The sequence below is a fragment of the Diabrotica undecimpunctata genome, unplaced genomic scaffold (genome assembly GCF_040954645.1).
Source record: "Diabrotica undecimpunctata isolate CICGRU unplaced genomic scaffold, icDiaUnde3 ctg00002354.1, whole genome shotgun sequence".
In the NCBI taxonomy this organism is placed as follows: domain Eukaryota; kingdom Metazoa; phylum Arthropoda; class Insecta; order Coleoptera; family Chrysomelidae; genus Diabrotica; species Diabrotica undecimpunctata.
The window spans coordinates 1-13645 of record NW_027313525.1 but is presented as its reverse complement, the minus strand read 5'-3'; the positions used below and the strand labels follow the sequence as shown (position 1 = coordinate 13645).

The window sequence follows — 13645 nt, the reverse complement described above, 5'->3', positions numbered from 1 at the left end:
CCAGATTTATATATTACATTATTTTGCTCTAACAGATTTATCGACTTGTGTGATTTTGTACCAAATATTCTTTTTACTTTTTTCCATACAGTTGTCATTGGAGTAGAACTGTCAATTGTTGAAACGTATGTTATCCAAGATTCGCGCTTTGCTTTTTTGATAGTATATCTGGCTATAGCTCGTAGTCATTTGAATTCTAAAGAGTTTTGTTCGTTTTTCTGTCGTTTGAATTTATTAAACGCTTTTTTGGATTGTTGAATTGCTTGTTTGCATTCTTGGTTCCACCAAGGAACTGGATGGAATTTACTGGCGAAGTTAATTTTTCCAATATTTTTATCTGCTGAATCTATTATCAGTTTTGTAATAAAATCTACTTCTTCATTCACATTACTGTTTTGGTTTATGACATGCAAGTTGTGTTGGATGTGGTTTTTAAATTTCTTCCAGTCAGCATTTTTCAAGTTCCATTTTATTTCAGGTATAGCTGTAGATCATTCTTCGTTATGGATTATAATAGGGTAGTGATCACTATCGTATGGCTCCAGTAATACATCCCATGAAAGCATATGAGTTATTGATGGTTCGCATATAGACAAGTCAATAGCAGAACCTTCACCCGATCTAATACCGAAACGGGTGTCTTGTCCATCATTAAGTAGATTTAGGTTAAATTTTTCCAGAAGGGATTTTATTTTTCTACCGAGACTCGTTAATTTTTTTGAACCCCATAAAGGGTTATGTGCGTTGAAGTCTCTGACAATTAGTCGTGGAATAGGTATTTGATCTAAGAGGTCTGATATTTCGTTATGGTTAAGTTCTTGGTTGGGGGGAATATACATGTTGCATACGGAAAAGGTAGTTACGTCTTTGATTCTGACTGCAATTGCCTCGAGAATTGTTTTTAATGGTATTTCTATACTATCAATGTCGTTCTTTATGTATATCGCTACTCCTTCGCTGGCTATTTTAGCATGTTGTCGATTTTTAAAGAAACAATTAAAGTTTTTTAGTTTATGTACATTGTTGCTTTAAAATTAGTTTCTTGTAAACATAGAATCATTGGTCTGTATTTTGAGATTAATATTTGCAACATTTCTAAATGGGTGTAATACCCTTTTAGATTCCATTGAATTAAACTGCTGAACACTATTATTATGTTAGTATGTATCTACAGAGGTATCGTTGTCTGCCTCGATATGGAAGTTTGGATCAATTTGTCGAAGAATTTTATTTCTAATTAGGGTGCATGTACTTTTAATTTTTCTGTCATTTAGTTTAGAGTAAATTTTTGTCAGTAGATCTGTAACTTCAGAAATTTCATTGGTATATATTTTTGCGATACTTAGGGGGTCCGAAAATCCTGTACAGTTTTCGAAGAAATCTATTAGTTGTTCATAGTTTAAGGGATAATTGGAATTTGGTCGTTAAATAATTCTTCTGTTGGTTTCAGCATTTCCTCTAGCGTCTTTGTTGGTTTCTTTTCTTGGTTTAATTTAGTCTTTTTCTCTTTGTTTTTTGGTAATTTAAAGAGGTGTTCTGATGAAGGAGTTGGGGACGGTGTAGAACGCTCAGAAACTGTGCGTTTTTGTGGTACTGGATCTGTTTCTATTTGATTAGTTAGGAGTTTTGTACTTGGTGTTTTAAGTTGCACAATTTGTTCCTTCAGTTGGGTTTGATTTTGTTGGATGGTACTAGTTACTTATTTAGTCACCTGATTGTTACTATTATCAATAGGGTTCTGACCGACTTCTATATTGTGAGGTATAGAAGTTGTGTCGCCTCATACAGATACCTTTGCTGGACAGTCTTTTGCTAAGTGTTTGGTGTTTTTGCATATTTGGCAAGTCTGGTTATCTAAAGATAAGTATATTCTATATGATGTTTCCTCATGTGTAATAACAAAAGAATCGGGTAAGGTATGGTTGGTTAAAGGGGATATGTAGGTTTGCCGCCTGAAGCTTAATATATGATGGAATTCAAGACTTGAAGTCCCTATCCGTAGAAATAATAGGGGTAACAAAAGTTTGACACCAAGTGCTTGCAATTCAGATTTCAAGATTAAGTGTGGAATGGACGGACATACGTTAGAAAGTACTAGTCGTTGGCTGGGGGTGATTAGTCGACGTGCTTGAAAAAAATTGTTGATTAACGTTGATTTTTCAGTGGTTGGTAATAAAATCATCGACCAATTTTTGATTTGCTAAGTAAATGCGTATTCTGTTGTTGGATAGCCTTGAACAGAAAATAATGTTGATTGGTCGAATTATTAGGCTTAAACTGTGAAGATAATCTTCAATTTTAGTGTTGTCTATTGCATCAAATACGATTGCTTGATTTCTTGACGGAAAAACACTAGTAGTTAGTTGTCTGGTAACAGAAGAGTAACTTTTAGGTTGCACAGGTTGTTGGTCTGGTACAGAACTAGGTTGAGTTGACGTAGATGATGATGCCATGACGTAAAAATTAATATTTTGTTTGCCAATTTTGGAGCCATAAAATACTGGCCTATTTATATAGTTGTCGATATTATTTGAACTAAAGGTATTATACCTCACCAATGTTTATCATTAAAATAAAACACTTTCACAAAACGCGTTTTTAACTTTGCAAAAACAGGTAAGCAAATAATTAGAATTTAACGTCTTTACTCGTTGGCTGTTCTGATAAGACTCTATGTAGTAATTGTTTTTAATAATAATTTTAGTGTACTCGTGATGAAGCTAATAAGCATTAAACAAAATATTGAAATATTGAGTTGACGAGACAATAGAATCATCTATTATTGAATTACTTACGTCTAACTTAAAAATACTTATTTTTTCCTCAATTTTACTCTGTAACCTGTGTTAAGTATTATTTTTGGGCCCTGTTATGCATGATAAAACTTATTGTGTCAATATTTTTATCTATAATAAAAATTCAAAACATGATTTTGAACATATTTAAAAGGCTTACGTATTTCAGACGAGGAGATAGGATGGCATGTCAACTCGCAAAAATTTTCCTTGACGTTAATGATGACAAGGAAAAATATTAGTTAATACTTCATTTTATAAAAGATAAATCAAAGTTGGCTTAAAAAAGATAATAAAAACAGTCAAAAAATAAAATGTTAAAAGCGTTTGTTATTAATTTTTAAAAGGGTAGATAAATGTACTGTATTCATATTTAAAACAGTACATTAAAAAAATGAATAAACATTTTTTGGTCCAATACATTTAAAGAAATTAAATTTGTTATAAGCCATTTTTTATATAATATTTATTTATAATCTACATCATTAGAGAGTATTAAGTAAATGTGATACAGGTTTTGGGCGCGAAGGAAAAACATCCAATGATGTCTCACCTTATTCTATTTTCGTTTAGTTTTGAAGTAGGTCTTGGGGCCAGATGGTATCTAGTCTTCTTGTGGCTAGACCATTGTTGAATATTTTATTTACTGGCTCATTTTCATGGTAAATGGTACGTTCATTCTGTGACTCCGTGGCTCGATGGATTTCTTCTCTGGTGAAAGGAATCTCTAAGTGTTTGATTACATACGTACCATGGTGCATCCACTATCGATCTTATTACTTTAGACTAGGATCTTTGAAAAATATTCAGCGACGTTAGCTTTGCACAGCCCCATAGGTGTAGTCCATAGAACCAGAGAGGTTTGAGTATGTCTTTGTATATAAGAATTTTGTTTTGGATGTTAAGTTTTGATTTACGTCCAAGGAGCCAATACAATTGCCGGAATTTTAAGTCAAGCTAACTTCTTTTGGTCTGGATATGTTTCTTCCAAGTAAGACGTTGGTCAAGATGGAGGCCAAGGTATCTAGCGTATGTTACTATTGGTATTTTTAAAACTATTATTATTTCTGAGGATTGGTTATTTGTGTTCTGAAGTTCGTGTGGTGAAGTTTGGTGTTCTTTATATAGAACTATGGCGTTTTCCGCTATAAAAAGTATGAATATTTTTTAGGTACTGAACGAAATCTTTGACTTTGAGTTTAAGTGAGTTATCGATTTGCTAGTTATCGAATTGGCACCACAAGAAAAACACCATATCTAAATGAGTCCATAGTTCCGTAATATGGGAAATATATATGCAGTTTATTCGTGAGAAACCTGTGAGATGGTGATACAAGTTTCATATATCTTTCAAAACGTATAACTTATATCAAGACAATGTAAGGAAAATTTCGCCTAATTAAAGATTTGTAATATCGATCCAAACAAACTGAAAAAAGAGGTTCCTTTAACAGCTGTACTGCAGAGGAGAGCGAAATAGTAATTTGCATATAGAATATCAATAATGTTGTTTTTATAATATCCTATCCATAAGGCCTATCCATAAAATCAAGTATAACAATATTAAAAAAAAAAATAATCAGATAAGTGAAAATATGCCTAATCAATACTAAAGCAACGGAAGAATCAATAATCAAGTGTCTGAACACAAGGAGATTGGCTCTTCACAATACTTTTTAACCTTGCATTGGAACGAGTTATCAGGAAAACTCCTATAGATAGAGAATATATAATATTTATAAAGATCAACCAAGTCATAGCTTACGCAAATTATATGGACATATGATGGACATAAATAGCTTATTAACACGTTATTATATACGTAAAAGGTTAAACACAATATATGGGTATTTAATGAAAAACATTTATTAAACTAAATGCATCTGGTATTTAGATAACATAATGATTTTTTTATTATGGTTCTACAAGTAAGACTCTAAGAAAAGGATTTTGCTCCCGTTACTTTTTGTGATGGATCGTATACTAATAATTAAACCCATTTAAATGTGACTATTAATTATCCCATATATAATCTTGCGGTCAGCTTGATTGGATGTAATTATATAATCAAATAATATGTAATTGTCTAAAATTATCTTCGCCCCAATCGATCTGGAGGTGGCTATAAGTAAGTAAAAAAATATGTGTTTTTGGTTGTATTTATCATTTTTAAAACGGCATTTAGAGGGTAGTAGTAGAACAAGTGTGTGCAGTAGGAGGTGTGACGGCAACTAGCGCTAGTGTATCTGAACAAGGAATTAAAGACTAATTTATGCAATTGAAATAGGAAAAATGTAAATAATTTACCTTAAATGATATTTCATAAGGCTTTAAGCTAACTGCAGCCCGCCCGATGACTTTAGCTTTTATATCATAATTTTTACTATTATTGTTTTCAATTACATGCTCTTCCACATGCAAAACTTGATTTGCCAGTACTAGATTTTTCCCTTTTTTTTCGTTTGGAGTTGAACAGATAAAGTTGATGAATTTTTAGAAACCCAGTTTTTAATACGAAATTTGTTTTGTAAATAAACTGAAAAAATATAATTAAAAAACTAATTATTAATACTTGTTAATTTCGTATCTATTTAACATATCTTTAACCTCAAATTGGGAGGTCCAAAACTGTCAGATGAATGCGGTAGATGTCGCGTCAGTCACATACGGAGCGAGTACCCTCTTATATGGAGTTGAAGCTTGGAACATTACGGACGCAACTAAAAAAATATTTTTTGTCAGCTTTGAGATTTAATGTTTTTAAAAAATTTGGGAAATATTATTATTACAGCACGTAACAAACACGGAAACGTTAAGAAAGATGAAAAAGAAGAAAAAATACTCAACACTATTAAGGACAGAAAATTGAGCTACTTTGGTCACATATTAAGAAATGAAAATTGTGAGTTAATGCGATTGGTTATACATAAAAAAGTGAAAGAAAAACAGGACACAGGGACACAGGGACACAGGAACTCTTCAAAACTGCTGCAGATAGACTTAAATGGACCGTGATAAGCCCCAATGGCCTTAAAAGATGGGCACAATAATAATAAGAATGGTAATTTTAAGGTAAAACGTGCAATTTAGTCATGTTTAAATGAAGTTGCAGATATTTTAGATAAAACCAACACTAGAGATACTGCGATCTGATCCTTACCAAAACTAATAAAATTAATGTTTACTCTGAGATAGCGCGTGTGCATAAAGAAAGTAAATTCCACCAGGTCCATTGTGTACGTCTTCTATCAAAGTATCACATAATTGTAGAAAATTTTTATGAACTATTTCGACAAATGCCTCAGTGTTGAACTGCTGTTCTCTTTGTAACTGTTGTTTTTTTTTATAAAGTCACAAAGAAAATGAATAACATTTATTTAATGTCAAATTTTAATGGTGCGTCAAAAATTTTCTTTGAAAGATATATTAAGCTACATAAAAAAATGTCTCGATAATAAACTAAACTGAAAGTCCGATCGAATGACAGACAAAACAATTAAATTAGCATACTTCCAGTCTGTTAATATTCGTCAAATTTAAGCTTCGATTGTATATTTTATTTTATTGTATTCTACTTTATTTTATTATAATATATTTTTTTCCATAGCTAATGTTAAAATGTTGCTATAACAACTGTTTTGAGTAGATAAAGTATCACTTTAACCGCAGGGGTAGATAAAGTGACACTTTAATAGCAAGAGTAGATAAAATGTTTTAAACGTTTTTTTATTCAATAAAATTTACAAATTCAAACACATTAAGGATTAAAAACAACTGAAATTTTACAATTAACATTATTAGAAATATCTATTTTTGGAGCATCACAACTTGTACTCGTTTGCTTAAAAACTTGATTCGAGGCACTGGATTGATTTTCTGGTCCTCCAAGTATAAACTTGGATACAGCAATCTGATTGCTTATTGATTCTTCAATGTAAGATTCTGCAATAGATGACGATTTCCATACACCTAAACGTTTAACTTTTACTAGATCAGCTTAAAAATTTGCGAACATAGTAGCTAAAGAACGACGGAAACAATGCCCCGTGTACATTTCTGAATTTACAAGTTTCAAAAAATCTGCAATCTTTTTGGGGATATTATATATAGTTTTAATCCCCACCGGTTGAGTAGTGCACTTTTGCTGTCGGTAATTTACAAAAAACTTACAGTGAGGTACGTTTTCAGGGCGCAAGGCAATATACTTTCTTACAAATTCCAAGAAACTCAATCCACTTTTTTTGTCAGTAGTACAAAACGACCTTTCCTGCTTGGTTTTAGTATCAGATAATGAAACTATTATCACCAATTTTCTGTCGTCCACGTTAAACACTTCTAACTTGTATAATTCATCGGACCTAGTCGCTCCATGCACACCAAAATTAGCAATAACCTTCATCAACAAATAGACGTCATGAGGAGCTTCTGTCAGAAATTTAATAATGTTATCTGACTCCAGGATTTTGGACTTTTTAGCTTTGTATCCTCCACTTAGGTTTTTTAGTAGGGTGGTTAACTTGCTGAATTTAGAAATGTCACAATTAGCATTTACCAACAACGTACGCTTCAGCATCGAATAATACGACCATAATGACGATGGCATCGCTTTCTTCGACTTTTCAGAAAAATACGCCAGAAGTATTTTTTCACTCACGCCATTGATATTCTTAATGCTTTTCCACTTTTTAAAAGACTGATATTCTTTCTCATACATCATCTTAGATTTTTGTGGCAACAACAAACTTTCACTCTGAGATAGCGCGTTTCTACATCTGATGGCAGGTTTTCCTTTTCTTGTTTCAATTATTTTCCGTCCATTTCGTATTTATTCACTTCGTACACAAAACGCAACAATATTCTCCGTAAAAAACAAAACGTAACATTTGTTTGACATTTGCTGACAGTAATTCATATCCCTAGCAACAGAGCAGCACAATTGCAATTTTTGTGCTAAAAATTACAATTTTCTTTGAAATTCTATTTTTCACCTGAACTTGAAGTCTTGCTATAGAAAAAAATATTGTATTGCATACGACAATAAAATCGCATTATCTTCTCGAGCATAATTAGCGTCTCGACGCTGAAAAATGCTCTCGAAGATAAAGTCCAATTTTATCGTCTTGTACAATAAATAACTATTATTTAATTTTATTCCATTTTATCTATTAAATTATACTTTATTTCATTTTATTTAAATTTATTTTATTTTATTTTAATTTAATTTAATTTAGTTTTATTTTATTCGATTTTATTGTATTATATTCCATTTTCCCTATGTCATTCTATTTTGTTTTATTTTAATTTAATTTTGGTATATTTTATTTTACTTTTTTCTAATGTATTTGACTTTAATCCATTTTATTTTATTTCATTCTCCTTTTATATGTATTCATTGAGACTCACTTTTATTAATATATATTATGTTAAAGAAAAACATCAAGTAGAAGTTCTTACTGATTTATCAAGAATTTTTAATGGAAATTAGTCAGGATTTTAAGTATGTTCGTCTACAGAAAAAGCAATTGCTGAAAAACCTATGAAAGCATAAAATCAAAGAGAGCTTCAAATAATGTTTAAAAAGAGGAAAGAAGAAGAAAGAAGAAAAGTGCTTTTTGTAACGAAGTTACAAAAATATGCCAAAGAAAATTAACTACTCAATATGAAACCATTTTTTAAAACAAATTCTTCTAGAGCTTAGAGTTAGAGATAAATTACTTAAGAGGTCCGGTCCTAAATGCCAGGCATGCAAGTCGACTTAATTCGAGCTGTACAACTTTTATGGTTTTTTTTTTAATAGAAAAAGTATAAATTTAAATAATTAAAAGTGATATATTAAATAAGTTTACAGTGATTTGTTAATTGGTGTAAGCACTTCTTCTAAATTATCATAACTTGATTAAAAATATTGCTATTGTAAACACCAATAACATATTTTCTAGTTACAAATTAACCACAAAACTAGTTTTGACTCTTATTGTTATCTAGTTTATTTGATAAATTACAGACGATCAACTCAGGTTAAAATATTCGTGGATACAAGTTCCAATGTAAATAATTCTCTACAACATTCCCCATGATATTCTTATTAAATAATGAAAAAATTTAGATCTTAAACAAATGTCATTAATGACCTTTCTTCGTATTAGCTCGAACTTTCCTAGCCAGATTTCAATAATATTTATACTTTTAGAAGACAAGTTTTATTACCCCTTTTAAAATCCTTTACCAGAATCTATTGTGATTAATTACGATAATAAATCCTATGAAATTTTCTTATCTCAAGACAACTAGCTATTCTTTACCTGCAAACAGCAAGGTTATAACGCTAATAATTTTTAAAAGCCTACAAACCCTTAACAATCACCTACACTTTCATCTACTTTAACATCGTTAAACACTCCTTCACAAGTAATGATCACACAAAAACTTCCCAATCGGACAACTACATTCATTACAAACAGTTCAAATCCTGAACATGTTACCAGAAGAGTTCTCAGTTACCAATGCAATGACACCTGCAGAAAATAACAGCGCTACGTCTCCAGTTACTACTTAATAGACACGTCATAAACGTGACAATGATAAATTCTAAGACCATCACCACTAAGTTCACCAGTTCCGTCAGAAAAGACAAACACACTAAATAAAGTTCGCAAACCAACACAACAAAACCTAATAAAAAACCCAAGAAAACCTCAGCTACTAATTCGAAAATAGATAATTTAATGAACAATCACTACCATTTATCTTTAATAAACGTTAGATTTATAACAGATTTATAGATCCGTTAGAAACTGCACAAGGTTCTCCAGATATTATCGTCACTATAACAAATTACACACATGATTTTCCTGGTTTAGTGTTAATGATTACTAACTTATATGCGCCCACATAACAGACAGATATGTCAAAATCAAATGTAACAGACTTAAAAAAAATAAAAATTAAAAAACACCTTACTGATGAACTCCCTTTTACCGACAACGAAAGTGACGTTTTACATGATTTTACATGACACAGACCAAGAATCTCAATGAAATTAAAAATATTCTGCAACTATAAATAAAAATAGCGTCGTTAAAAACAATTCTTCAATGGAATATAAACGAATACTACAATAACTTACGATGTTAAAAATTCTACAGTTAGAGTATTCACCAAATATCATTTGTCTTCAAGCAACGAATTTTAAGAACAACCAAGAATCTTATTTACATAATTAATATCGAAGTTTTTCAAAAAATAGACTAAACCAAAGAATAACGAGCGGTGGTATGACAATTTCTGTAAATGGCAATTTAACTGCAAGTAGGTTACACCTACAAACACATTTAGAAGCTGTAGCTATTTATCTAGAAGGGACCACAAAAATAGATATTTGTTCTATTTACTTACCCCCAAAACAACAAATTGATAAAGAGGACCTTTTTAACATCGTGAGACAAATACCTTCTCCATGCATTTTAACAGGTGATTTTATTGCTTACAATAGTATTTGGGGTTCTACATAATGATGACAAAAGATGACTTATTATTGAAGAATAAATAGATCAGTATAACTTATTACTATTAAATGATGGACGACCTATAAGATTCAATATACAAATAGTCAAATAAACACCCTTGAACTTAAAGATAGCATTATTGACAGATTAGGCTACACTTATAACAGTGATCATCATCCAATAATAATCACAAATAACATGTTTGAGCCCAAAAATAAAAAATAACCGCTAAATGGAAAACCAATGGGGCAAATTGGACAGTCTTTGAAAATATTATAGAAGAACATGTCAAGCACTGTAAAATATCCAATAATGTTGTTACAGATATAGAAGCTTTCTTCAACATCATTTTAGATGCAGCCGAGGTAACCATCAAGAAAACTTTATTTAATATACAACATAAACCAGATCCTTGGTGAAATGAACAATGTAAGGCATTAATCGAATCTATCAGAAAGCCCTTAACAAACACAAAAGATGTAACACACTTAAGAATAAAATATAATTTCAAAAACTTAAATCTAAAGCTCAGTTAACAATGAAAACTAAAATGAATTCGTGATCACAATATGTATCCAAATCCACAAGGAAACTAAGTTCCTAAATAATGTAAACTAAATTGTAACATATAACTTTTAACGGGTTTTTACCCAGATATTTAGTGAATCAAAACATGTACACTTAGACACTGATGATGGAATATATATTCCAAAAACGTTTTGTCTTCATGACAGCCGGTTTGGGTTTTTTAATTTATATAGCTTTTATAAAGGATTTTAACAAAAATTAATTTGTATCCAGTACAAACAACAGGACCCATATATCTTTAATGTGGAAAAAGATCAAAAAAAAATTGGAATATCGGCTTTTAACAAAATTACTCAACTAAGTAAAGAAAATAGAGTAATCACAGATGACCTAGAAATAGCAGAAGAATTTGCAAACACGTATAAAAATAGATCTAATACAAGTAATTATAACAATAATTTTAACAGTTTTAAATAGAACGAAGAACGAAATGTAATTATATCCTTTATAGATGACACAGATGCTTTAAACTGCAAGTTTGATTTTTATGAATACAAAGATGTAATAAACCCATTTAAAGAGACTAGTGAGCGTCCAGACAATATCCCAATGGTCTTTCTTACGCATTTACCTGATAATGCACACAATCATGTACATAACATACCTATAATATTATTTGAACAGAACAGAAATTTCCAACAGTGTGGAGAGAATCTATTATAATACCAATATTAAAACCAAAATATTTCAAAAAAACAGATCATGAGTATAACTGACCAATTGCCCTAACATGTACTGCATGCAAACTACAAACTAATAGAAAAAATGGTCAAACGTCGTCTCCTTTGGGTACGTGAAGATCGAAATATTATTATTCCAGAACAAAGTGGTTTTCAATAAAATAAATAATATTATAGAACTCTAGATAATATTATAGACCTAGAAAACAGTGTACATGAAGCCCTCTCCCGTAATCAAAAATGTATTGCAATATTCTTCGATATATTGAAAGAGCGTTTGATACAGACTGGAGCCATCGTATTATTATCAGATTACTGTACGATTTAGAAATTAAAGGACACTATCTTGCATTTATAAAAAACTTCTTACATAAAAGGTATATGCAACCTCAAGTAAATGGTAACTTGTCAAAAGTGGAATTACAAAAGTTGATCCCTCAGGGATCTGTTATAAGTCCTACGCTATTTATAATTGCCATAAATTATGTTCTATGAAATCTAAAACTTTCACTTAGAGGCCGATTATATGCTGACGATCTCGTAATATTGAGTCATAGGAAACTGGATTTATTGTTTCAACAACTAAAACTAATTATCTAGTTTCATTTGCATCGATTTGACATTGTCATACCTCAATATATTTCTTACATACATGATCACCCTTGGATCCACCTTGGATTCAACGCCTACTATCATATAACTTTGAACTTACGTCATTTGACAAAAACTTCACTAATCATGAATGAATTATTTCCCATTTTAGAAAAATCGCTAGTTGCTATAAAAATCATACCCAGATATACACTGCTGGTTCAAATACAACTGAAGGAGTGGGAGCATCTGTAGTAACTCCTGAGAATATCCTTAAATTCAAGCTACCTAGTGTTAGTACTAACTATACAGCCGAACTGTATGCTCTCTATCGCGCCATAGAACTAACCAATCTGACAATAAACTGCAAATCTATAATCTTAACAGACTTACTTAGTGCTACACAAAGCATCTGACAACTGTTTCCAAAATACCCGCTATTAAAAAAAGATTAAACCTGTTCTTTCTCAAGCTCATCTTAGTCATAATGAGATAAATTTCATCTGGATTCCATCCCATATATGCATATACATTTTGCATATAATCCAGTCTTTATTCATAACTAAATAAATGTCCAATAACTATAATTTTTGTGACCATTTATATTAAATACATATTAACAAAAAAATTAAACAGTTTTATTAAATCTTTTTTGGGCATCTTGTAATAAACGCTTTATAAAACTTTAAGTTCAATCCGCAGTAACCAATTTTAATTTTAAAGTTGAAATTGGGTCTAGTAATTATTTTTTTACCCTATATAGTTGGAATCAAATTTTTATTAGTGTTTTTTTATGGTATATTGGAAAATCTGGACTGGCTTATAAATGTATGTTGTTATAAATTAATTGACACTTACTTAATTCTAATAATAATAAATTAAATGGGACAAATAGTTATTGCTATCATTGCCTTTGTTAGATACTGCAAAACATATAAATTTTGAGTTAGTCTTAGACATATTTTTATAGTCATAAAATATATATTTATATTTGGGAATACTTTTCCCAAATAGATTTGTAAAAATTTGTATTTCATAGCAAAGCTTTATTAAAAAGTTATTACATTTTTAGTTTAGTAGTTAGAGTATTCTAACATTATATATTTTGTCAATTCTCTTACTTAAATAATGTTATTGTTGTTGGAATATTTTAATTTTTGTTTTTGTTTATTATTTATTTTTTATTGTTTTAGCTTGTAGTTTTGGTTAAAACAAAGACTTGGACTGGGGTCTGGTGATGTGGCATATATTGTAAGAATCGAAACCGGTACTCCAAATTAACAACAATAAAAAACTACTTAAAATTGTGAGTATTGATTAATTTCCTATACCTTAATATTACGCACTCACTTTGGCAACCTTTTCATCATTTGAAATGTTTATATTTATGGTTGTAACCTAGATAATCATACAGACAATACTGGAAACATTAAAGGAACTCGTAAAGTTAGACCTTTTCATTGGGTATTTACTCTGAGATAGCGCG

At 30.5% G+C, this 13645-nt stretch overlaps 1 protein-coding gene across 1 annotated transcript; it reads right to left on the bottom strand.

Annotated features, from left to right (window-relative positions):
- Positions 1–491: 491 nt before the first annotated feature.
- LOC140431961 (uncharacterized) lies at positions 492–839 on the bottom strand. The gene has a single exon (XM_072519828.1). The coding sequence runs from the start codon at positions 837–839 to the stop codon at positions 492–494; it is 348 nt and encodes a 115-aa protein (XP_072375929.1).
- Positions 840–13645: the final 12806 nt, after the last annotated feature.